The following is a 26683-nucleotide window of genomic DNA, read 5'->3' as shown; positions in this document are numbered from 1 at the left end:
ATTTCTTTAATATTTTTGTACTCAACACACTATGCATTTCTGTATAGCCAAATAATCCAGCCAGACTTGTCCACGGTCTGATCACTGCATGTACAGTAGCTCTGCATAACTGATTTAGAGAAACTAAAAGGATGTTCTCACCTGCAGGGGGCGACCTGAGCCCATGTTAACATGGGCGTAGAGTCTCACCTCCTCTCCTATCCTCCCTGTTTCCCAGCGATACTGCAGACTGTATCCTCTCCATCACGGCTGGAGCTGGACGTGAAGCTCCTTCTTCCTCATCTTCTCTCCGGTGTCGTGCTCTTCTCCAGGGGATCACCTGAATGTACACGGTAAGGGCCTGTGAGTGCGCGGCGGTGACGGCGGCTGTTTTCTGTCCCCCCCCCCTCTCTCTCTCTCAGATCAGCGGCAGTGATAATTGGATTTATTGACACTGCTGCATCTGCTGGACAGACTGCGGATCATATTATTAACGTTGTTGTTGTTTTCAAGCCGCGTAATGAGTTAATGGGAGAATAATGGCTGTTAAAGCTGTTGCACACAGTCTGGCTGTTAAACACAAAAGAGGTGGGTTTACCTCTGAGGGCGTGCGTGTGCATGTGCGTGTGCAGCGGGGTCAGAGTCTGAATGATGTGTTAGCTTCCCCCTGTCTCATGCTTGGTTTTCAAAGCTTGGCCTTCCTCTTTTTTTCCTGTTCAGGGATCACATGTAGAGATGCACTTTAAATTTGGAAAAAAGGAACAAGATGAATGAAGGGACATGTGCAACAGTGAAGTGACACATTGCAGTTGTTCTGCAGTGACCACAGTCAGCCAAGGCCTTTTTTATATTTTTTACATGATGCACTATGTGACAGTGAAGTAGCCTACAGAGGACCATGTTTGCAGCAGCAGGGGGCGGGGGGGGGGGGACTTGTGCCTCCATTTTCATATTTCATTCATCTTCAATATTTCATGGGGCTTCCAGTTTAAGTGTGATGTGAGGCATGATGGGAAGATGAAAGTCCTGATCTATGCTCTTTCTGATATACTGTATGACTGCAACAAGCTTCTGTTTCACTAAGTAAAACACATTGTTTAACATGCACTTGTGCAAAGATGCACGGATTTCATAAGAGGCCGCGGTGAAGGTCTCATCATCATGTTGCATATCATGAGGCAGGTGGCGGGGTGAGCTGCTGAACAATTGGGGGATGGGGAAACATGCTCAGGGAAGCATGTCGTTGGGGTGAACATAAATTTCCTCAATCTCCCTTGTGCCGTGATGGTGTCACGGCAGGAACGTTATCAGCTGTTCCAGCAGGAGGAGAAATCATGGGACGGAATGTAAATTATCAAGGAAAAAAGCAAAAGGCCAACGCTGGAATGAGCCTAACACAGTAACAGCCTGAATGTATAGCAGCACTGTATGGACAATGTGGGTGGAAATGGTAAATTGGGTGGTAAAGGAGGTGAGGAATATCTCTACAGTCACTCGGGGTACTTGCACTGCACTTTTTTCAGTCAGTAAGACCAGCAGCATCCTGCTCTTTCTTGCCCGGACTGTGAATCTCAGCTCTCGGGAGATTTGTGAAGAGAAAGAGGTAGAAACAAATTAAAACGTTTAATTGTCTCTGTAATACTTTTATTTCATCCAGCATGAGGAATTGAAGCAGAAAATTATAAAATGCACTGCGCTGAAAAACGGGAAAGGATCTTTGGCTTAAGACACCAAAGTAGGGCAGGTACAGAATACTCTGACTGTGAAAGATATTGATGTTAGATAATTAAATAATTTAGATCGAGTGTTCACAAATATGCAGGAGGACTTCCCAGTCCCTTGTTTTGTTAAGTTAATAACTTAATATTCCAAGATGAATTCCTTAAAGAATCTAGCTAAATCTTGTGAGCTATACACATGATAACATTGCTGTTCTGATGGAGGTTATATGAAATACTGTGCATAGTGCCTGTTCTGAACTGCATTGACCTGTAGCTGGAAATCAGTTGAAGGGATGGAGAAGCAATCGTGGCTGCAGATAAATCAGATTGCAGATTGTTTACCTACTTTCTTATCTCTTGCCATACTCATCAGTGAACATTCAGCATGCCAAAAACTTCGACATAGATTCATTAGGTATTTGTTTTCCCAGTGGGCATTGCGGCTTGAATTGATAGGGAGGCAGGGGAGAAGCAGGTGTAGAGGGAATCTGATTCATTGGTCACTGTTCTGCAGTGCAGGTGCTGAGGCAGCATTCAGTGCAGTGTGTTAGCTTGTATAGCAAACAGATTCTATGCTTGATAGATACTCTTGCATCTGTAAGGCTTTTAAGAAATCCATAAATAAGAACATATACACAACTGCAAATGTTTTGTATTCAGTAATGTTCCCTTCACTCTATTATCAGACAACAGCCCAGTTTATTTTTATTAGAGGGAAATGGGATGCTGTTTCCTGCGGTGTAACTGAATTTAATAGGACATAAATGGAGAGCAAAGAGATGAGGTGGAGCAGTAGTCGGTCAGGTCATGCTAATCAGGTGATGAGTCTAACAAGGATGAATGTTAGCCAGTTTACTTCTGCTTTCCCCCTGAGCCATTTAAAATAGTCTTTTGTTTTGTTCTTCCATTTTCAGTCCTCGTGACATCCCGTTTAGTTCTGCAAGTACAGCTGCATACCTGAAGTTGATTTTTTATATTTATTTCTGTATTTTTTTTGATTGAAGTAGAAACAAAAGCACATCAAATGTGTTTAATAAGTTTGTGCTTTAGTGTAAAAAACTTAAAACAACAGGTGTTTTTTTCTGACTTGGAGATTAATGGAAGGTTTATAGCTGAATCTGACAACCAGGGCTGAACAATGGCAAAGATTTCATAAGGTGTGAACCTAATGTAAAGATGCTTTTTTGAGAAATAGTTGCTGCCTGAGATCACAGGGTCTTTCAGTCCGATGTAAGAGTCCACTCCGAAAATTTCAGATATCCTTTATAATGTGCTCTTGACTGAAAAGATGAAGGGAAACCTTAAAGGACGGAGCAGTTTCTACCAATTTACAACCTAAGCCTAATCATAACTGCTAAACATCAGGGTGATAAATGTGCACAAAGACCTAGAAGTCATTTTGACAGTCAGCTCTATGCAAGACACTAGAAGTCCTTCTAATGACATCAGAAGTGCAAGTAAGTCCCACGTGGTATTGGCATATTTTTCCACCCTGGAAGTGTGCTGTTTTGGTATTTTCCTTGTGACTTCTGGTATGCAGAGATCATTTGATGTGTGGCCAATAGTGTATTATCTTTGGAGAGGCTCCTGTCACATTAAACAGACTGTTAAATTATTCTATAAAGTGCACATACTGTACATGCAGAGTCAAAGTCCGAAAAGCATCTTTTTTCTGTGTATATTGTGGGATTTGTAACTTTCCATCTTTTTCTATTTATTTATCTCAACAGTAAATAATACAGTTGCTGTAGAACTCAAATACTGTTTTATAACAGAGTTGCCTTGTGTTGATTTGTATCATAGTTTCAAGCACAAACTTGTAACCTACACTGAAAAGTTCATGGTTGAGCAGTAGGTTAACACAAGCTGCCTCCACCGGGTGTAGTGCAGCATATTCACGTCACATTAGTTCTCAGTCACATGCAAAGGTTGAGATAGTATTATCCGTGTATAAAAAAAATTGAATATCGCTGTTTTGTTAGGTGTAAAGGAACCACCTAGACTTATTTAAAAATATTTGTCTGAAGGAGTTAATTTGGTGTTGCTGCAAGATCAGTAGTCATGGTTTAGTTTGAAGTATCACATTAATAGATGACTTCTGAAAATGAATGAGATCAAGACGTAGCCAGACGGCTTTTCTAAAGGAAATCTCTTGTTTCAAATCAATCTCAGTTTGTCTTTTGAAAAAATAGGGTATCACTTAAAAGGTAATGCACTTTTCATAGGGTTGCTGCTTGAAATCCTTGTGCCTTTAATTGTAATTCAGTGTGGGCTCTTAAACATTTCACTGAATGACATTACACTAACTTTTTATATCAAGTCTAACTGGTTATGTCAAGTGATTTTGTTATTATCTTTTCTATCCAGGAAAAGGACCTCAGATGTCATGAAGCTCCATATCCCAAAGTAGACATTAAATTGCTAGTACATGTGTACTGGAAAGAAATGTGAAAATCAGTCTCTAGGATCCTGCTGTGCTGTTAAGTCTCTTGGATGTGCACGCAGCCTTTTTTGTAATTGATGCCATGGATGATTGATTTCTAAAGAGCTCTTGAGAGCCCTGTGAACTCAGAGCTGCTTCCAAAATGTGCGAGCGAGAAGAGCCCTTCATTGAGGGGGAGTTGAGGAATAACAACCAGCAGGGTGGAGTGCTGGCTGATGATAATGCCAATTCCAATGATATCTGGACAGAAGCAAGAATGGCAGATACAGACATTTTATCGGGGCAGGTGACTGAAACAGCAGAGCAAGACAAAGTTGTAATCTGGGGTACGGACTCCCAGTGTGATGACCCAGAACTGGCCGAGTTTGAAATGCTGGAATGTCAGGAACTGGAGGCATACCTGGTTGGAGAGGGAGAGGACTTTGTTGGGCTCACAGAACGGAAAGATCTTCAGTCACAGCCTTCATCATACAGCAAAGCCACAGCAGACCAGGCAATAAATAATAAGAGCAAGGAAGAGAGAAAGTCCATTCTGTATGGTGCTAGTGAGCAAGAATCCAAAGCCTTTCATGTCTCAGAGAGCAGAGATGTATCCAAGATTGACCTGAGTTCTGAAACGGATGTCTTTGTATCCTGTCTGTCAACTATTTCAAGCATGGTCACTGCTATGGACACTGTTGGCAGGACCCAGACGACAGACTCTTGGCACGTTGCCTCCGGTCCTTACTCAACCATCTCAGAAGACCTGACTCTGGCTTCCCAGACTTGCAGCACTGTCTCTGAGAGAGGCAAGGTATCTCAACAAGCTGATCATCCTTCCCTGTCCTCTCAAAAAAGCACAATACACCAAAAGGTTGTGGACGTGAATCGGAATTCAGCAGCTTACTCAGTGGGTGTTATATCACAGCCACAAGTGAGCAATGGAGTTGTTCCATGTATGGATATCATTGATGAGCACAAGAAGAACAATAACCGGAGGAGTAAAGCAGGGAATGACATGTCAGAGGGTGATAGTGGATGTACCGAGCACAAAGTTTTACCCACAGCAAAAAAGTCATGTGAAGAAAGCAACAATAAAATGGATAAAAGCACACAAGCTGATGAGGCCCCTGATGTAAACTACAGCCCACTCAATACAAGCACAAAGGGGAATCAGTCATCAATTGAATCCAAAGCCATAAAAAAACAAGGATCATTTGATAACACAGTGAAAACACAAAGCTCTTTTGACAAGACTTTTAAAAAGCAGCCTTCGTTTGAGAATAGTTTAAAAAAGCAGGCCTCTTTTGAGAACACTGTCACCTCCAGCTCTTCAAGTCTGGAGAGGAGGAAGCCATGGGGAAGCCCTAGTCGACCAGCACTTCCTACTTCGCCTAAAATAACTTCCTGTTCACCCAAGAGACGGCCGCCAGGTTCTCCAGCTAAGGTTCAGGGCATCAGGGCACTTAGCCTGGAGCGTAGCAGTTCTCCTCAGAGAGGTTTGAGTCAAACAGTCAAGCCACCGGGTAAGACATTGTTAATGAGTGGTATCCCCAAACCTGTTATGCCTCAGCAAAAAGAGCCTGAACTCAGGAGGTCTTCTCCTCCCCAGAAACCCAAAAACATTCGACCAAAAATCATCACCTATGTTAGGAAGAATCCTCAAGCAAAACCAGATGCTCCACATGAAGCCTCTACAGCCCCACTAAGATTACCATCTTACTCCAGCCCACCAGCTCATAAAGACCTAAAGGTTGGTCCTCAGCCTAAATCCACACCAGTTCTTTGTTCATCCAACCTGCTGTTTGACAAATATCGACAGGAGATGCAGAAGGGAGGGCACTGTTCTCCAGGCACAGCTGGGACTGGGGGGAAACCTTCAAGCAGCACCATCCCTCAGAGGCTAAGCGGGAAGTCAGACAGCTTTCATGAGGAAGAGGTGAGAAGTTGACTTCTGCCTTGACATATTTCCAGAGTTTGATTAGTGGTCTAACCTAGTACAGTACCTAGGGCAGAAGGTGAGAAAAGTAAAAGTATGCACTGTAAGTACTGTGTATACTTCCAGGTTTCAAACAGAGAAAACAAAACAAGTAACACATTACAGAACATCACAAAAGCTGAAAGCTAATGAAGTTATTATAATTAAATTAAAGAATCTAGTTTACCAAAACTACAGTATACTATAAAATCCCAATGACCATCGACATCAATGTATTGGTTCCTCAACAGCATGGTACCCAAGAAGGAGCCAGTGTGTACTCTTCACCCAGAGCTTTGAGGCCTCAGCTGGGGTTAGGGGCAGTCACAAGGCAGCCTGCTGCCAAACCAAGAATCCCGCAGACAGGTCAAAGGTCTGTCTCAACTTTAGGCCAGTCGTCATCGGCAGTCAGGGTGACCACACAAGCCCACCAGGATCCTACAGGTGAGATGATAATGATAAATTCAGATTGAAAATACTGCAATTTGTGAAAATTTCACTTTCAAAAGTGAAAATGTATGGATTGTTATCAGAGAATTTTCTCATGTTGGGCAATTTGTTTTTTATGGCTTAGTCATGCTTACATCCTACTAAGTTGCACTGCACCTTTCTGCCCACTCATACTGTAAGTCATGATCTACTTTTCACATATGGTTCACAAAAAAAAGTTATTGCAGTGTTATTCATTCTCTCTCACTCTGACCTTTACATTGAACGGTATTCCCCATGTCTCGATAGGTCTTGAAGATTCACTCACTACAGCTGTTATATTGCTATTTTCCCCTTTACCTCCAGGAGAGCACAAGAGGTCAGGTCCAGAAATCCCACCCAAGAACCTCCTGGCCAAACCAGTTCAATCTGGTCTTCGTCCTCCAGGCTTCTCCGCCCTACCGACTGCCCGTCTGGCCGCCTTCGGCTTCGTCCGGAGCTCCAGTGTCTCCTCTGTGTCAAGCAGCCAGTCTAATGACAGCAGTCACAATGATCCCAGCCGAGCTTCTCAGCGTGAGTGATGCCCTCTCCACACATTTCAAATGTTATTATTAGGGTTACACAGCTAAGTAGAGCCTCAGACATTATTCCATATATCAGGCATACTGTTTAGTGTGAGCACAGGTATATTCCACCTTTAGATCTTCCCATTAGTTCACCAGCACTTGTGGCTTCCCCTGCTGTACTCAGTTATTATAGTAAGAGCCACTCGCTCCCTTTTATTTTTTATTCATTTATCACAAAAAGGTGCTGAAAGCTACTGCACCACAGAGGAAATGTTGACCTGTCTCTCCTCAATGTACTGCAGCATTTGTTTTTAGATCAGAGGCTGGTGATCAGCTAGACACCACTTCTCATAAGCGTCCCAGAGCTTTCACTTAAAAAAGTCAATGCCAGTAAAATGTTTTCCTAAGCTAATAATTGACTGTGCTGATATAAAGTGGCTATGATGAAGGGTTGATGCTCTCCTCTGCTGTGCGTTAACACATTTGTCCCAGTCTTAAAATAGCTGCCTGTCTCTGCTCACCCCTTACTGTCTTATACTGACCTCATGGGTTTAAAGGATTCCTTAAACTGCTAGTGCAGGAAGGATCCTCAGACTGGGCAAAAAAGGAGAAAGCAGCTGTTGTCACATGCAGGGTTCATATCCCAGTTTTAACCATAGCAACTGTTTCACATGTCTGTGGCAGTCGTCTCTTTCCTATCCAGAATCAGTGGTGAAAGCAGCTGCAGTCTGCTTCAGAAAGACGCTTTTCAGCAAAAAAATAATAATAGATGGGTGTCTACCAGATAGTAAAATGCTTGGGAGTAGCTCAGACAGCAGATCCATGAATGGCAGCTTGTTTGGCAGTGTTTTCCCTTCAGGTTCTTGGCTCAGACAGCAGTGCTCTATTAATATGCCACCATATGCCTCACATACAGTCACATTCACTGGGGATACACTCCACCAAAACAATGTGCCTGAGAGTTTTAGTGTCCTTTGAGAGTAGAGGTCGCCATGATGAACATCAGGCTCATAGTGAAGGACTTCCTGTGTCCAGCAAGATATGTGTTCTATGTGTTTTACATACAAACTTCTATACATAATGATAATTTAATACATTTATTTGATATTGCAGCCTTCTTACTCATTGTAATTTTGTAATGACTTATGTGCAGAACGCTGAGAGCAGCAGAGGGAGATGAAAGGCTGGATAAAGCAGACTGTGTTTAAAGTCTCAGCTAGTGCTAGTTTAAATAGCAAACACTCATTGCTTCCAAATTCTTAAACTTTGTGATTAAACAGCTTTTTCTGTGTTTTCCATCACAGGAACATTAATATCTTTGGATTTTGAACTGTTCATCAAACAAAAAAAGCTGTTTGAATGTCACCTTGAGATATTTTTAGACGTTTTCTAGGCATGGTATAGCGTCTAGTAACCATTCCAGTTCATAGTGAGACTTTCCAGCAGTGCAAATCTCTGTGGTATTTTATTAATATTAAGCTGCTTTTCCAGCAGATCACACCCACCCTTGTCATGTGCTGCAGTAAAAAGACCGCTTTTGATCAAGACCCCTCTGGTGTCTGGAAGGCCTATTTTATTTTCTCTTTCTCAAAAGGATATTAAGTGAAGCAGTGAGGTGTAGCGGTATAGGGCAGGTCAAACCAACGCAGGCCTACTGGATAAACATGTATTCAGAAATAGGAGAAAACATGAGAATTGAACGTTCACTAATAATAACAGAGATGAGCCAGAATTTCTTTAATATTTAACATGGATGTCGTCTCGGCTGAATTAGCCACCAACAGAGTAGAGTCTTCCTCGTGTCTTGTTGGCGTAACACAGATCAGAGGATGCTTACAGCAGGAGATGGGTTTGCACTGTACATGCAGGCTGCAAACGAGCATTTAACAGTGTGAGTCAGCCTCTAGCTGGCTCCTTCAGCCAGTCTGCATCTTGGCTAAACCTCCTTTTTAGTAAAATGCCTTCGGAAACAAAAGCATCTGCTGACTTTCCCCAGGTGAATAGGGACTCTGTGTAGCTAGATACTGTTTGATCCCACTGAGTGTTTAACACAGGCCGTGGGCATTTTGACATAAGATTTAACAATCGCTTTCTCATATGAATTTGTTGTGGTATCCACAGTCATTTCGACTGTACTCTACACTGTATATTACAGCATGTTTTTAGTTTTTAATTACAGTCATTCTTAGATATTTTAATTTAATTTAAACCTGTCCTTTCCCCTGTGAGAGTACAGAGTTACCTATAGTTGCAGCATGTGCCAGAACTGTTATTGATCGAGTTGATTAATATTTCATGATAAGTAAAAAGAGCTACGTGGTTGGAAATTCTTCACTTGCACTGACAAAGTAAACCTAAATGGCGAATTGCACATATAGGGCTGCAATCCTTGACACAAAAAAAGGTTTATCCTAATAAATGTTAAAAAGCAAAACAACGTATGACATTGTATAACAACAGCAGGGATTTTCCCGCACATTAGAAGGAAATGTTTGTTCATGGTGTTGTTTTTCTGTTGGACTACTCCTTGCTACAGCTTGGGTTTGTCTATGAATCAAAGCCTTTCATATTCACAGAAACCTAGAGGCATAATAACAGCTGTTATGAATAATTAAGATGTTTGCAGCAATCCTGCTTTTTCTGCTAGTCTCTGTAAATTTTCTGCAATTTAGAAAAAACTGCTCTCCAAGGAAAAATAGTGATCTGCCGATATTTGATCCTAAAATGCAAAATGACAATCAGTCTTCCTGCAGTTTTATCAAAGTAAATGATGGCTTTGGTTATAAAAACGTAATGAGGAAAATCCTACATTATAATACTAATATTACAGACTTATTTTAATATATGAAGTTCTTAGCAATTTGTACAGCCAAGCATTGTCCACTGCATCTCATTACACAGTAATACACTGAAATAAATGCTGGTGCGCAACACCTATTCCCTCTTATACAAGTAGAAACATGGAGTCAGTGAAAGCAGAAAGAAAGAAATAAGAACAGAAATCAAAAGGTTTCTAACATTCATAGCCGGTAGTTTGCAGTTTGTATCTGGACTGTTTGAGGAAAAACCCTCTTGAACATGTTCTAAGTATTCAATCCTCTGAAGAGACAGTTACAGTAACAACATAATTTGTTAATAATTACAGTTGGCTGTAATTACTAAACAGTCTTTGCACACACACATCTTGATGGATTGATTTCAGACCCATTTTGGAAATAAATAGAGCCAAATTTGTGTCCCTGTTCAAATACTCATAGAACTATCTGTATGTAAAAATAAACCTAGAGGGATTCTTACACAGGCTGGACATCTACATCAGCTTCAGCTGTTGAGAAAAACGTTGTCGTGTTGTTATTAGATTTAGATAAAACTCAAATTTAAATGCAACCACTATATTTTCTGTTCTCTGAAACTGTCTTCACTCTACAGATCCTGATGACACCCCACTACACAAAGCCACAGCATCCCTCAGTGAAACCTCCCATGGTCTGAGTCGGCCGCAGCCTCCCAACGCCCCCAACCTGCAACGCCGCACTCTGCCCCCGCAGCGCAGCTCCCCACTCGGTATGTCCCTACAACACTGTTTTGGTGTGTGTTTGGTGCTAGAAACAACATAAAAGTGGTGTCACTGTTTCCACAACCCCACTTGAATGTCATTCTGTCTGGTGTGATGATCACATGACACTTAAGACAAGATGTGTGAGTGTGTTGTACATGAGGATTGCAGTCATCATTCAAGCAATGCTGCAGCCTTCAATGCATGTGTATCAGTTCAGCACCAGCATGTAATTCACAGAAATGACAGTTATCTGTTAAGATTACTAGTTTACAGATGTAGTGATCGATGTTTGACTGGACCGGCATTCTGTTATTTCTTTTTATTGTACTTTATTGGTCCAAAAATTGACTGATGAATAGAAATGAGTAAATTTATTAATTTTAGTGCCTGACCTGCTTAATACAAAATAAATATACTTTTATTGCCAGGAAATTACCATATTTTTCTAATATTTCAACCATAAGGCCAATTCTTCAAATAATTTTTATTTAAAATAAGTTTAATTAATTCATGTAGTAGAACTGCTAAAAAGATGAATCATTTACCATCTGAGTTTTCTTATAAGTGAAAGAATAAGGCTCCTAAAACTGAGCTAGATGACTACAAAGCAAAGCTGGAATCTGTGTAGATGTTGATGTTTTTCTTTCAGCAGCTGCAGAGTCTTTCATCACAAAAAGGTTCTGCACAGTCACTTAACCTACGATGTTCACTTCATTTTCCCTGTGGATTTGATTTAATTTAACATTTGAAGAAATATTTAACCTTCAAAACCTTCTGTTCTTCTGTCTAAACTCTTGCTTAGTATTGCATCACAGAATTGAGGCAGTACCACGCAGGATATTACACTGTGCTGACATAGTCTTTGTTGTTAGCTGCTGCACCTTGTTGTCTGTAGTTGTATGTTAGCTGTGAAATGTGGGAGATCAACACCATCCAGTGGTCACAGATTGTATTTATGTGGGAGCCAGAAACAGCCTCAGCTCCCTGCATCAGAATCTGTTTGAACCATACATCCTTGTTATATATACAGGTGGAGCAGTAGCTCCAGCTAGTGGTCACTGTACCAACGTGTCGATCACCAACTGCAGCCTGACTTGATTATTCCACATTGGATTGTTACGATAGCATAAAATGAAAATACTTACAGTAAGTGATGTGTGCAAATCTCTGCACCACCAATTTTGTACTAACATGTAATCCAAGGGCAAAATGTATGAATGTCAAACATGTGCACTATAAAACATGTCTCATTTCTCTACTACACAGCATTAAGGAGGGAGATGCAGAAGGATACAGAGACTGTAATGGCACCAAAGTCCTCCCCTAAAAGATTTGCAGTGGTTTCACCCAAGCCTCAGTCCCCTGGTGAGTTTTACATGTTGGAGATTGTGTGTTTGGTTTGTCGGTAGTGCATCACATTCAGCTTCTGCTGTATCCTTAAAATATACAGTCACTTTCTCTGTACATCTCTCTCTCTCTGTCTCCACACTTTAATGCAAGACCAATGGCAGCCTGCTGTTGTCATGGCAACAGGCTACGGTAGCTGAATTGCTAGGATGGTTCCTTCAGTAGCGATCCTGCTGGGTCATGTTACTACAACACAAGTCAGCATTTTGTCCTTTTCTCAGAGACCAGAGGAAAAGATTGACGACTGGATAGAGAGCCAGAGAGTTTCAATGGTGCTCCAATAATAAACTGAAGGTGAAAAAGGAAATTGCTGCTAATTGCAGTTGGAGCAGTGAGCAGACTTGAGGAACACTAAATTGGAAAGCCAATTTGTCCACGTAGGAGGATATAAACCACACAGGTCCTAGGAAATCAGCAGTTAAATTGTATGTGTGTGTGTGTGTGTGTGTGTGTGTGTGTGTGTGTGTGTGTGTGTGTGTGTGTGTGTGTGTGTGTGTGTGTGTGTGTGTGTGTCTGTAAGCTGAAAGAGCAAACCAGCTATTTGTTTTCAACTGGGGGTGTAGCAAACAAATGCTTGTAGCATTACATAATAAACATGTAATGTCTCTACAGTCCGAATATAGTCTTAAAAAAAGTTACTGCAATATTAAGTATTTGATAAATTAATGTTTATTTATTTTGTGTAGTCACATTGTCTTCCTGTAGGTTATACTTATCTTATTGTAAAGGAAATGTTAAATACAGTATATGGTCCAGTTGTGAAAGGCACTGTGCATCCTTAATATTTCGGTTTGCAATGAAATTATAATTATTTATTAATCAATCTGCTCTCTGTTACTACAGTCCATGGGAAGACAGCAGGAGTCCTTGGTCCCGTTCAAGCTGACAGGTCTCGGGAGTTGGCGCTGATCCAGCAGCTGCGGGATCGTTGCGAGCAGCAGGCTCTGCAGCTGCAGAGCCTCCAGGCCCACTTGAAGAAGGCCTCCCTGTGCCTGGACGTTTTCAGCATCACTACCCAACACTTCTGTAACAAGGTAGGCTCAGCAGACCTGAGGTCGACAGACAAGCAACATAAAAGATGTGGAAATTCAGAGAGTTTCAGAGAACTGAACTTGACTTCTTTTACATCCAAGATTATGGAGTTTTTCATTCAGAAGTAACCCTTTAAATTCTGCTAAATTACCTCATATTATTATAATGTTGGATGTTGAGCAGGGATGAATCTTCTGAACAGCCCTTTCTATGTAATTGTATCGCTGTGTAGCATGATCGTAATTTGACAAAGTGGCTGTAACGTTGACTGTGATGGTTGATGGTTCAAATCTCTACCAGTTGTTTTTCATGTCACACTGAAATGAGAATTTATCTGAAACATCATTGGATGCTTTGGAAAAAACAATTCGTTTTTAGTAATTATAATTTTAGATAATAGGGTAAAACCAGCTTTAGGTGTCATGCACATGTCCTTTCTGTGTCCTTTAATGGACACACCATTCTTTGCCTAAACCTCGCCTGCTAATTGATCTTCCTATTCATTTGCTTTGCAGCCTATTTTCAGACAACAAAAGCAAAAGCTACGGCATCTGCCTTTTGTTGTCAGCATTGCTTTGCTGACAAAGCCAGTGACTTGCTTTAATACCTGACTATCGGAGCTTTTTGAACATGTTGGGAGGAACTCTGAAGCAGCAGGTTCTGTCAGTACAACTGTTTGTTGGGAAACACTGAGGATTTCCAAAGGGTTTCCAGGGACCTGTTATGCGATGCATTATGGATTTCTGGGGACATGCGTGTGATTGAGCTGTGTGGCGTTTCGTATTGGCTCCTACAGCGGCTGAATTGTTGTATTTATTTTAAATAGCTGGGTTGGTGCTGTTGATGGTGTGGACACTCTGCTTGCATGTGTTCTGCTTTCCAACCCTCCATTATGTATTTGCTTCTTGCCCTTTGCTGGTGCTCTCCTTGTATTTCATCTGCTTCCCAGCCCCACCCATGGGTTTGTGCTACAGTTGGAAATGTTAAATGTGATTAGAGCTGTCTGCCAGGGTATGGCTGTCCTTTGAGTACAGTGGGACCAATGGTCAGACACAGACATCAGTCCCACTAAAGAATGAATGATAATAAATTTGGAAGATCTTAAAATAGCTACTACACATTTGAAATACTAAATCTCCAAATACACACTAACCCTTGAGCACTAGGACTCCCGTTTAAAATGTTCCTTTAATTCGGTCACAACAGTCCAACCTTAAATCTTTGTTCAATTTAAATCTATTATGCTGACATCGTATTTCTGCTGTGATTTGCTCTGTTAGTTGTTGCTAAGTTTAGATGTGCCCCTCATGAACGTCCTGCATTTATCCAGTGATTCACTTCGCCTATTACTGATCACACATGTGCTAATGAGGTTTCAGAAGGTTTATTCAATAAAGAAATTAGGTATTAGAGAAAAGATGGGCATCCTTTTGTTACAATATCTACAAGAAACTTAATTTCATTGTTTCAGTCAGTTATCTAGCAAGAATGATTTTCTACGTGTGTGTGTTCAGTATGTCCTGAAATGCCTTCACGTATTTTCCCTGAATAACAGCAGATAATTGGTCACTTATTGATTAATCTCCCTCCCCCATCTTCTCCTGCTCCAGTCTTTTTTTTTCCTCAACGATGAATAAGCCTGCACATGTGTGTTCGCCTGCGTGTGATGCTCCCTGCCATGCGACTGAATGTGATATGGGGCGTGTTGGTGGGGGTTTAAGAGGAGGGTAGGCAGAGCTGGGCTGGGTCTGGCAGTCTTTGTTTCAGCAGTGATAAACGCCGGTCGCAAACTAGGAAACGAGGTGAGGTTTCGGTTTTGCCATCTCTCCTCCCCTTCTCCTTTCTTTGCCTGGTTCCCTCCCCCTCTGTTTCTCTTTCTATATCTTTCCTTCACTCGCATCTGTCACTGCTGCCTCCTCAGCCGGCTCAGGGATGCTGCTGTCTGCTAGCCTAGTATGGGCCATTGCTGCTGTAGGCTCCATTTCCTACCTCTGCATTGTCTGGATCAAACGGTAAAAGCAGGATCCTCTGCAGGCAGCAAGCTTATTTCAACACAGAGGATTCCTTAATGTATGTGTGGTTGTGCGCATGTGTGTTAGATGGGGGTGTCTCAATGGGTCTGTCTATATGAGCATTTTGTTCACTTGTTTCCTAGTGACGGAGCTGGTGGAAGATGTGAAGCTGTGCATGATTATGCTGAGTCAAAGCAGTCTTGTCTGTCGCACTGCCCCTTTTTCTCTTCTCTTACAGTTTGCAGGGACATTACATAACATACTTTTGCTGCTATGCTATATTCTTACACTTGTCTTCTTCGTTTTGTTGTTTACATTATTGTCAATATTAATAACTTGTGTAATTCTTGGTGATTACAATCAGTTGACTGTATAGGACTTTCACTTCTCGTTTACCTGATGCTGCTTTATTTATCAAGTACATGAACTCATGTGTTCAGTTTTCTTTATAAAATTTAGGCTGTAGTTACAGTTAGCTAGTAGCCTAAGTCCAAAGAGGAACAGCAGCTGCACATTGAAAACCTTTTATGGTCCCACTGAGACTGGACTGATTACATGGATGCAGACTTTGGAGAGATTAACTCATTACAGCATCTCATCCAGAATGAGAGGTCTTATATAAAAAGCCATGAGTATTCGTTTTCAGAAGGTAAAAAGAACAGTGCTGAAATGAGATACACATTTTTTTATAATTTATTATTAATTTGTTACTTAATAAGGAATAGTGGAAAGCATTAGCTGGTTGCAGCTTCTGAACTGTGTCACTGAGCTGTTTAATTTAAAAATAAATCAAATATATATTTGTAAATATTGAGGTTTGCACTGTTGGCCAGACTCATTAAGCCTTGAATGTCATTTAATTGTGATTTAGACCATTTCCCTATCTTAATCAAAGTCAAACAGAAATAGTCAGTGTAATTGATAATGAAAAAACTAACATTTGGTTGTAGCTGACAATGGCTTACGTTGCCATGGGTGAGGGTTGAGTATCATTTAGGAAAATTAGAATTCATGTCACACATAACTCCCTGGAGATTTAAGCCGGGGGGAGTATGGGCAGGACTGGAGGATGGTGAGTAGGATCATGGTGACTGTAGATTCCAAATAAAACCTCTTAGAGGGTGACATCATTTCTGCAGAGACATGGCGTATACTATGTCATACATATTTCACCTGCTGCTCTCTCTTCGCTTCTCATAAGCGCTGCTCAGTAATCTAAGCTTTCTCTCCATGCAACAGTGTGCATAGCCATCTGACTGTTGTGAGCAATAGTCTTTTATCTGCGTGGCTCTGTGAGTAAGACGTGCTCTGAGGATGTCACATCATGATGAGTCCCAAGTGGATACTGGAGGAGCCTTTGAGTTTTTAGCATGGAGTAAAAAAAATGTTGTTACCACTCTTCATGTGATCTGTGAGCACCGGCACCAACACCCAGCTTTTTATTATCTAGTGCAATAGACTGTGGCGTTGACTACTAACGGGTTTTGTTATTTTTAATTAATAAATATGTATAAATATTTTAAGTTTTATTTTATTTTTGAATAATCACCACAGCTAATCTTGTGACAACCAGGAGGAGAGACAACATGAGTAATTTTATTTTCTAATTCAAAGAAAATTCTGTTTGTTTTTTTTAATCGGTTCAGTTTGGTTTGTAGATATTTACACTGTGATTAGATATGACTAGTACAAGTGTGAGAAAAGTCAGAATCAAATACTGTAACAAACCATAGTGGTGCAACAAAAGAAAGAAATGAGTAGAAACAAACAAGGGCACAGATAGTATTTCTTAAAAAGAACCGTTATACACCCTGATTAGGAAAACCAGTTTAGAAAATAGATTTATGGAAGAAGTCAAATTAATAGAGGCCTTGTAAACTCCATTATTATGTGACTTGAGTTAGTGGGAAAAATCCCAAGGAAAGTGGTAGAAGTCATCAGAGGGCAGAAGAGTAGAGAAATGAAACTCACAACATGGGAAAATCTTTTTTGTCAGTTTCACTCTTTGTCATTTCTTATCACGAAAACTTTCAGTGCTACTGCAGATGTTTGTTAGAAATCCGTTTGTACAGTTCAGACGTGTTCACCGATGTATGTGTTTGCATTCCAGAGTGAGAGTGCCATTGTGAAGGAGAGGGAACTGTCCCTGGAGCTTGCCAGAATCAGGGATGAAGTGGGTAAGTGGGATTCAGTGTGACAGATATGACATCACCTGTATTTAACCCCAGATCACCACAGTCCAGACACTGTTAAAATGCTGCCCTGTTAACACTGACATTCCTTTCTAATAGGAGTTCAGATCACTAAATTTAAAGGTTAAATTAACTGTGGTGTGGTTTGAAATAAATTTGCTTTGTTAAATGACCTAAATTCAAATAGTGAAACAAACGCTGTGTTCCAGCTTTCAGTGTTGCACACTGGGAGCAACTGCAGCAGGAGAAGGAGGAACTGGAGCATCGTTTTCAGGCTGAGCTGCTGGGATTGCGGGCTCAGCAGCAGAGGGAGCTGGGAGAGCTGGAGGAGCGGCTGAAGGTGCAGCACATGGTCGAGATAGAGAGCCTGCAGGCAGAACAAAGAACTGAGCTGGAGGAGCTGAGGGTCAAACAGCAGGAGCAGGTGTGTGTGGTCATCTCTGAAAGATAAATAATAAGAATGATGATATGAAACAACATATCCTCTCTCCCACCCCACACTTCTGTTTCCTACTTCCATCTGGAATAATGTGGTTTTCAAAACATTCAAAACTTTGTTCTGTCTATAAATCATATCCCTGTTCCTTTGGATCATCCACAGATCTCAGTGTGAACTGTTTGGAACTGAAAGTCCCCATAAAAACGTTACCCTTCTGTGCATACTGTGGTACCTATTACAACACCCCTGGTATTGTGTGTATGAGAATGCGTTTTTCACTGCTATCATGTTATATGTGTTACATTTAATTGCCTAAATCTTGGCTTTAGCTCGAGGAGATGAGTGAGAACCATGAGGCGTCTTTGATGGAGATGGAGACGACTCATAACGACACATTGGCCACTCTGCAAGAAGAACACGCCAGGACTGTAAAAAGTAAGAGTCAGAAAATAAAGTCTACTGGCCCTATGCTAACTGAGTAAAGACACTACAGACAAACCACTTTAGCCGGCAGTACATTTGTTTTAATTGAATTTGTACAACAGTGCCAGTTCCCTTTTCAGGTCATAAATAGTCACAGTCATACTGTAAAATATTTACACCATAATACATTTCAAGAAATAAACATGAAAAGCCACTGGTCATCGCACTGCTACGAATGCCCATTACCTCTACTTTGCTGACTCATTCGGCTGCACATTCAGAAGGTTTAACAATATGTTATTTCATTCACAGATTTGAAGATGGCCCATGAACAGCAGAGGAAGTCTCTGGAGGAGGAGTTTGAAAAGATCAGACTGTCGCTTCAAGTAAAGAATTTTAATTTTATTGATGGACACATAAGCTGAATATAGACGATGATAGATTCTGTGGTAAGTTACTAACCAGTAAGCTTCTGACTGCCACCCAGGATCAGGTGGACACGCTGACATTTCAGAACCGAAGCCTCAGAGACCGAGCAAAGCGCTTTGAAGAAGCTCTGCGCAAGAGCACAGACGAGCAGATAGTGGTAACTGCTACATGATACAGTACAAGACCTGAATAAAACCTCTGCTGATGCTAAAGACTGATGGTTTCGCTAATGCAACCTGCTGTTTACAGGACGCCTTGGCACCTTATAAACACATTGATGAGGACCTAAAGAGTCTGAAAGAAGTTCTGGAGATGAAGAATCAGCAAATTCATCAACAAGAACTGAAGATTTCAGAACTGGAAAAAATAGTAGGCTTCAAATTTCTGCTTTTGTTCAACATCTGAAAAAACCTTTAGGACTCACTTTTGTATTGAACTCTCCTGAAATCTGCAGTAACCTCATGTTGAATTTTACAAATAATGTTTTAGTCTTTAACTGCATCAATATTGGAGTTATTGCACCTCTAGTAATTTAAAGATTAAATCTCTCCTCATTAAACCATTGCATTTAGTGTGTTTCACTGTTATTCAGTATTTAAAGAATTTAATGTTGTGCACCTTTTCTCCTGTATTTTTGAGCAGGCTGAAAAGAACGTGTACCTGGAGGAAAGACTACAGGTATTACAACAGCAGAACGAAGACCTGAAGGAGCGAATAGACAAAAACCTAGCTGTGTCCAGGTCAGTGTCTTTTACCTTTATCTATTCATGGAAGTATAACCTACAGGCCTTCTCTCCTGTTCACAGTCATCCTGACCACATTCACACCCAGAAACTGCTCACGTCCACTGGAGTCTTTATCAACCCAAATTGAATCCTGCTCCTTCTCTGACCTTCTCTGAGAGGCGGGTGAAGTGATTCACCCATCATGTCTAGTGCCTACTGTAAAAGCCTGTGGGGGCAGTGCTATGATCTGGGGTCGCAGCAGTTGGTCAGGTCTAGGTTCAGCAATGTTATGTGTCCAAAGAACGAGGTCAGCTGACTACCTGAATATACTGAATGACCAGGTTGACCCGGTTATGCTTAAATTGTGAAAGAGTGGTTCAGAAAATCTCTGAATGCAACAGTAATGGACAGAGATTAGAACGTTCTGAATACTGCATTATTCCATAATATTGAAATGTTTTGTCATCCCACTTCTTCCTCAGACAACTCTCTGAGGAAAATGCCAATCTGCAAGTGAACGTGGAGAAGGAGAGCAAGGAGAAGAAGAGGCTGAGCCGCACTAATGAGGAACTGCTATGGCGTCTTCAGACGGGCGAGCTGAGCCCTCGCATGTCTCCCAGCTCTTCTCCCATCCACCGCCCCTCCTCTGGACCAGGCTCTCCTGCCCGGCCACACTCCTACCATCAATGACACTTTCAGTAGAAGTTATTGTACCAAACACCTTCTTTTTTTATACTTGTTGCTGAATGTTTCTCTCGGTTAGAAGAGTAGGATTTTACACCATGCAGATGGGAAATGTCACTCACCCATGAGACACATTTCCAAAGTCAAACCCCAGGAATTTTAATCTCTGACCTAAAGAATTGTATTAGCGTCTCTTATTGTTCAAAAGGGAATTCTCTGCCCTTCTTTTTCTATTCCACAAGAATGCCCCACAAGCCAGAAATACTGCAGTACAACAGTATATGAAAGACCTAGTCGTTGTAAACGTCAGAGAGCAGGATCAAAGTCACGGTGCCTCATTTCCATGTTTTCGCCTCATCTCTCATCGCCGCCTTCTCATCCAGCACTCAGGATGACGGATGAACGAGATAAAGCAAACATTAAAAGTGCAACGATGAACCCAAGAAGCGCCTTTCTCATCCATTCTCTCCCACCAGCAACGTTTACAAAGGCACAGGCACTACTCTGAATAAAAAACTAAACTAAATCATAAAACTACCTACAGCAAGATGCTCTCAAAGTGCAAAGTCTCCTCTGGCATTCATTAGCGTTTCCATGCTGAGATGATTCATGTATCAGGAGTGTATGAATGACTACTTAACCTCAATCATCTATCTTACTTTTTCAGCATTGACCTAAAAATGTATGATAACAGCATAACTCTTAAATCCAATGAATCGCCTACACAGTATAACACTATAATGATATAAATGACTATAATAAGTAAAAACTGTTCATGTATAGCTCTATTTAGCGCTTGTTCTGTCTTCCGGGTACAATTATCTTTATTTTAGGATTTACTATGACTTGATGGGTGTCACATGTGAGTGGAACGGTGAGCATGAGTCAAATCTTATTTCTAATAAGATGGGGATGATTTGCTCAAATGAAACCAGTTAATTAAATAACTGTGTTAACTGAGTTTGCGCCCCTCACCTGCATTCGGGTTAAGAAAACACTAAACAAGAACTCTGTATCTTTAGCAGCCACCAAAGAGGAAATCACAGCAGTTCATCATGTACTGTAACTGTCACATGCCTGGAGTTCAGTGCTGCAGAAACAACCAGATACTGAGTGGTGCACACATTGCAGTTCTTCATAAAGTATTCATGTAAATGCATTCAATCCTAACATCTGTCCATCTGGTGCATTCATACAGTTTAACACCTGCACTGTTGTTCTGTCTTTATGTTTCCATTATCATTGCTTTTGCAGCTACAGTAATTGGAAGTGTTTAGCATTTGTCTCGCTAAATGTTTTCTCCGTGCTTTGAGATTCGCAACAGAAAACAAATGTGAGCAAATGTGATGCGGCTTCCAAATATTAGTTTTTCACTTGTCCCTCCAATTGACTCGACAAAATCCCGAAATTCCTGATGAGGAAAAAAAATAATATTTTTAAATTTCTTTTAATAAATTGTGCACGAAAATCTGCAAGATGTTACCTCATTTCTCACTGTAGAGAAGAATCTCAGGTGCTGAGAGTTATTAAAGGGAATCAACTGCCATAACCCTTTTGTGTATTTTTTTTTGTTTTTTAATTTAATCACATTCTGTTTTAATGTAAAACCGTAAGTAAATAGGTACAGACCCCTCCAAAACTATTGGAATTGAATATTGAATGATTTTTTTTTTCTGTACACTGAAAGAATTTGGGTTTAGGATTAAAAGAATTCAGTTTCTCGCTTTTATTTGATGCTATTTGCATCTGTATGTGTCAAAAACATAGCATATTTTGTATCAGATGACCTAAATATTAGGTAGACATTCTATTGAAGTAAATAAAATATTTGATTTAAAATCCATTTGAGACTTAATGTTTGCAATACCTGCATCAAGCCTGTGACTCAATGATGTCACCAAATGGTTTGTTCTTATCATAGGTTTTTACTTCAGCTGTGTTTTGGTGGTTTCTTCCTGTGGTTTTTTCATATTCAAAATGTCTCGTCTTTCTCCTATTGGCAGCTCTTTGAATTTCTTGTTGATTTATCCCATTTTAACAGCAATTGTTCAGTCACAAGATAAAACCTGAAATTCTGAACTTTTGTCTCACATCACATTTTTTGATCTTAATCCCAAATTCTCTCACTTTACAGCAAAAACAGATTAACTATACTTCTGGAGGGGACTGTATATACATACTGTATATAACATAGTGTGAAGAAATATTGCTTTAATACAATAATAACAACCAACCTCCCACAGACATAAAACATAGACTTCTGCTCGAGCAGGGACTGGTTGTAGGTTCGTAGAATTTACTGTTAGTACAATAAAAGTTTCTTTGGTTACTGGTGGATTTTAATGTGTTTTTAAAACCAAGTAGAAATGATGTTTCTCTCTGTCATCAGGTACTCCAATTGCACTGATTGCATCAGCACGACCTTGTATTGGTTTACTGAATGTTTGTTTGACACAGGTTTTGTTTACAGTTCAGATCTTATGCGATCCAACCAACCCGGTGACTGGTCCTGGATATCAAACGGATGTTGGGTCTTTCTTATGTAAATATTGTAATCACTATATGAGAAATCCATGCTCTGGATAAGTGTATTAATGAAAGCATGTCTTTATAAGGTTGTTTTGCATTATTTCTGTGTCACATTCCCTGTGCATTTCAAATTTCTTTATTTGTCCTCCTCCAGAACTGCGACTGTAGCTCATCTTGTTAAAACATTGTGGTCAGTTATGAGACATTAATGTCCATGTTGCACTTTGTATTTAAGTATTAAATTACAAAAACATAAGTGTACAAATACAACATTTGGTGTGGATATACCTCCAAGTACTTAATTATGTTATTGAGCTCCTATTTTTGCTTAGTTAATCTTAGGAACTGATAATGCAGTGCAGCACACAGCTGAGCAGCAAACACGTTAGCCCACTTCGACCATTTTCAATTATTTAACAACGATGTCGCTGAAACGTAGAACTGTGATAATATAACAATATCAGTGTAAATGAGACTTACTTCAGCTTTTATAGGACTTGCTGATGAGGAGATTCGTCATTTCCTCTGCATGAAATTCTGCAGTATATCTATGGGCAGAGGAAAGATGATGGTTGAGTTCTTCTCTGCTGCGATGTTGTTGAGGGTCTGGAGATATCGCAGCTGGAGAGCAGAGGGTGACTCAGAAATCACCAGAGAGGCTTCTTTCAGTGCTCTGGAAGCGTTCATCTCTCCCTCTGCAGCAATGATCTGCAACACAGACAAAGATGTTGTTTCTTGACATGACCTCTCTCAGCATTCTTTTATTTTTAGTATAAACCCTCTTCACCTTAGCTCTGGCCTCCCGACTGGCCTCTGCCTCTGCTGCCATGGCTCTTTGCAGCTGCAGAGGCAACTTCACATCCTTGATTTCCACACGCTCCACCTTAATGCCCCACAGATGAGTGGCTTCATCCAGGGCGTCCTGTAGGGAAAGGTTAAATAAACAATCCAGCCGCATTAAACCTTTGTTAGCTCCCTTCATTTATTATAGTCAAACATATCACCCAACTCAGGCATTGTGTGGAGCTCAATGCTTTGGTTTTGGGTTACATTTGTCGTCTTGTTCAAGCTCCTCGCTCGTCATTGTCATTTCAGAAGAAGACAAAGACAGTTTTATGCCTACGAGCTCTGATAAGCCCATGGTCAACAACAACACACTGGTATCAAGAACTGGATAATAAAGTATATATTGGATTTTAAACACCAGTCTATATGTACTTGTACTTCTGTGTGGATTTCTGAATTCTGTTTAAATGAAAACAGTCTATTTTAAAATCATTAATAATTACTACATTAAACTTTCACACTACTACTCTGACCTCCAGCTCCAGCCATTAAATATGATTAACACACAGTGCATCCTTACCTGCATACTCAATGAAATGCCCTCTCTGTCAGACAACAGTTCTGAAAGGTTTTTGGTACCGAGAACATTCCTCAGGGTGGTTTGAGCCAGCAGCCGTGTAGATGAATTTGCATCGGACACATTAGCCACAGAGGAGATCGGGCAGTGTATGCGGAAGTAAACCACACCATCCACCGACACTGTCACAGAGTCTTTTGTTAGGATCTGCAAAGGTAAAAAGTTTTTATGTTCAGCCAGGAAAACTCTTATCAATGACAGAAACTGTAAGATAAGCACTCTGACAAGAGAAAGAGCAAAGAAGAAACAAAAACTTGCCTCTTGTGGAGGGATGTTAAAGGACACGGTTCTAAGATCAACTTTGATAAAGTTGTCAGTGCAGGGCAGAACAAAGAAAAGCCCTAGAAAGAAATAAAGATACTGCTTTTATGTCATCTATCCACTGGAGTTAATAAGGCCACACAGTATATACTCATGTATGTGACACATAAAAAGACAAACCTGGTCCTTTGGCCTTCCTGTCTAGGATCCGGCCGAGTCTAAAAATAACAGCTCTCTCATACTCATTCACTATCTGCTTGTTCAAAAGCCACACACAGAACAGAAAGAAAAATAAATCAGTGCAAAGGCAAACATGTCAGGATACATATCAACTACAATAAATGACCACAGCTACTGCTCTGCATATTTTAATTATTTATTAAATTAGCCAATAATGCACTTTTAACTGAATAAATGCTAACACTACATAGATGTAAACAAACAAGACGTTTCTATTACGGTTATAGCTGATCGGTACGAGAAGTAGGATTTCAATCTACCCTTATACACATAAATATTGTGAGTGGGAACGTTGCTACTACAAAGAGGCAGGATATGAGGACCAACAGCCAGCCGAAACATCCCAGTCTTCCCAAGTTTTTATCTGTAAGGAGAGTGGAAAAGGTGACAGTGACACGAGTCCCAATGTTGTGAAAGGTTACTTAAGTCTTGTTAAGAGAGGAAATATAAATGAAAATCTAATTATCCGTCCACTTTTAGGTTAGGTTTTTGAGTTAGTATTTGAACTATGAGTGCCATCACAAATAGGGTCAAAAAATCATATTGAATATTCAAATGTCTTAATTCAAAGTCTGACAGAAAACAAAATACTAAAAGACACATTCTGATCAGATCCTACTACAGTAGAGTCGCTCATTCACCCTGAATAATTTACTTTTCCTCTGTATCCTTGGTGAGCAAAACAAAAAACAAAGAGACAAGCAGGAAACCTAACTGATGACAGTCAAAATATACACTGATTTTTAAAATATTAAAATAAAAATAAAAAGAGTACCTACCCTCCACGTTGTGGTCAGGGTTGATCTGAAGTTTACCATGTGTAACCATCTCGACTGTGCTGGATGTTGTTGAGAGCATACTGATGTTGAGCGTCTGTGAAGCCGAGCTGCAGCTGCCTGTTCTCCCTGCAGGCTGTAGACTGTCCCCTCCCCTCGCTACTTGTTACCTTGCACGAGCCTGAGATACACATAAACTCGTACACTCGCAGGGTACGTGACTCTTGGACTCACCTAATTAATAACAATGAGTAACATGAACCATAGAGCCTAAGCAGCCTCTACCTGACTCCTGTTTTGAAAAGCTAAGGTGTTTCCCGTTCTTACGCTGATGTGACACCTGTTGAATGCATGTTCTGAATAAACAACATGAGGATTCCAAGTCGTGAAACACGAGAGCCAGTGCTGGAGCAATAAGGTGTGATTGTTTCCCTTTATAACAGAAGTTTTGTGAAACAACTGAAGAAAAGAAAAGATTGTCGTAGTAAGTTTTTATACAATAAGAATAAAAAACGTAAAATTTAACAAACACAGACTACAGGTAGAAGAGAATGAATGACAGATGAAAGAATCTTATTCCTGTTATTAGTATTAATGTAATAGTTCTGTTGAATAGGTGAAAGCAGTTTGAATACATGCAGTAATAAAACAGCCTAAGTCATAATTTTTATGTCCGTGTTTTTAGTTTGTACCGTGAAAACTGTGTGTGAGCTGAAATGTGAGAAGCACGTTACCATAGCAAGGTCACTTCAAATGACTGCCATATGATAGTTACATGGAAGCCAGCCCCACTAGATGATCTTTGATGATTTTTTTGGTTTGGTTTGGTTTTGTTTTTTTTTTTTCTTTGCATTCCTTTGTCATAAAATGTGACCTGATCTTTATTTATTTAATGCTCTTGACTTGGATAAAGGATCAGATTTTATTGTGTTATTATTTTAGGCAGATCTCATTTATAGTCATTTATACATCATCACAATGAAAATATTCCTCCTCCTTATCTTATGATATTTAATTTTTAACACTTTATCACTAGATGCAAAATAAAACCCCACTGGAGACTAAATGCATTTTATTTTGATACTACAGGATCATGACTTGCTTTTCCTTGATATTTTGATGCCAGAACCTCTTTCAGTCCAATTAAATCAATAAATTTTTATAGATTACAGTAACTTTAAGGACAGGACTGAGTAGTAGAAGATAAATGTTTCAGAAATGATTTCTAACTTTAAACTACAATAATAAAAATGTATTTGTTTTCCTGCTGCAATAGCGCCCCTTGTGGTCAGGACAGGTACCTCACTCTGTATATATTTCAGTAAAAAGCAAAAGACACATATTTTACTTTAAAAACTGGACACCTCACCAAGATAACATTTAGTACTGTTAGCTTGGTGAGGTTGTGGAAAGTGCTTAGAGGACAGGTTGCTGCTGTTCATACTCTGCTCTTAGTT

The 26683-nt window shown here is 40.2% G+C and overlaps 2 protein-coding genes across 7 annotated transcripts; one reads left to right on the top strand and one right to left on the bottom strand.

The window, feature by feature from the left end:
• Window positions 1–25: 25 nt before the first annotated feature.
• mtus2b (microtubule associated tumor suppressor candidate 2b) lies at window positions 26–21745 on the top strand. 3 transcript variants are annotated; one of them, XM_026363891.1, is made up of 15 exons: window positions 26–332; window positions 4068–6061; window positions 6352–6544; window positions 6896–7102; window positions 10525–10659; window positions 11921–12019; window positions 12905–13095; window positions 17216–17282; window positions 17507–17721; window positions 18066–18171; window positions 18472–18545; window positions 18647–18745; window positions 18838–18957; window positions 19231–19328; window positions 19796–21745. In XM_026363891.1, the coding sequence occupies exons 2-15, from the start codon at window positions 4286–4288 to the stop codon at window positions 20001–20003; spliced, it is 3588 nt and encodes a 1195-aa protein (XP_026219676.1). In that variant the 5' UTR covers window positions 26–332; window positions 4068–4285; the 3' UTR covers window positions 20004–21745. The 3 variants fall into 3 exon arrangements, with proteins under 3 accessions (XP_026219676.1, XP_026219669.1, XP_026219683.1); XM_026363884.1 differs by having other exon boundaries at window positions 19228–19328; XM_026363898.2 differs by lacking the exons at window positions 26–332; window positions 4068–6061; window positions 6352–6544; ... (2 more) ...; window positions 11921–12019; window positions 12905–13095 and adding an exon at window positions 14733–15105.
• On the bottom strand, window positions 17605–26683 carry stoml3a (stomatin (EPB72)-like 3a). 4 transcript variants are annotated; one of them, XM_026363978.1, is made up of 8 exons: window positions 25230–26683; window positions 24670–24814; window positions 24391–24463; window positions 24208–24290; window positions 23893–24096; window positions 23314–23448; window positions 23007–23234; window positions 17605–17737 (listed from the first exon to the last, which is right to left on the bottom strand). In XM_026363978.1, exons 2-7 carry the CDS (start codon window positions 24790–24792, stop codon window positions 23043–23045), a joined length of 810 nt encoding a protein of 269 aa, XP_026219763.1. In that variant the 5' UTR covers window positions 24793–24814; window positions 25230–26683; the 3' UTR covers window positions 17605–17737; window positions 23007–23042. The 4 variants fall into 4 exon arrangements, with proteins under 4 accessions (XP_026219763.1, XP_026219747.1, XP_026219755.1 ...); XM_026363962.1 differs by having other exon boundaries at window positions 24711–24814; XM_026363970.1 differs by having other exon boundaries at window positions 24753–24814.

Source organism: Anabas testudineus, chromosome 13 (genome assembly GCF_900324465.2).
Source record: "Anabas testudineus chromosome 13, fAnaTes1.2, whole genome shotgun sequence".
NCBI classification, from domain to species: Eukaryota; Metazoa; Chordata; class Actinopteri; order Anabantiformes; family Anabantidae; genus Anabas; species Anabas testudineus.
Note: the sequence above shows the minus strand (reverse complement) of the source record. Positions and strands in the feature narration are given on the sequence as shown.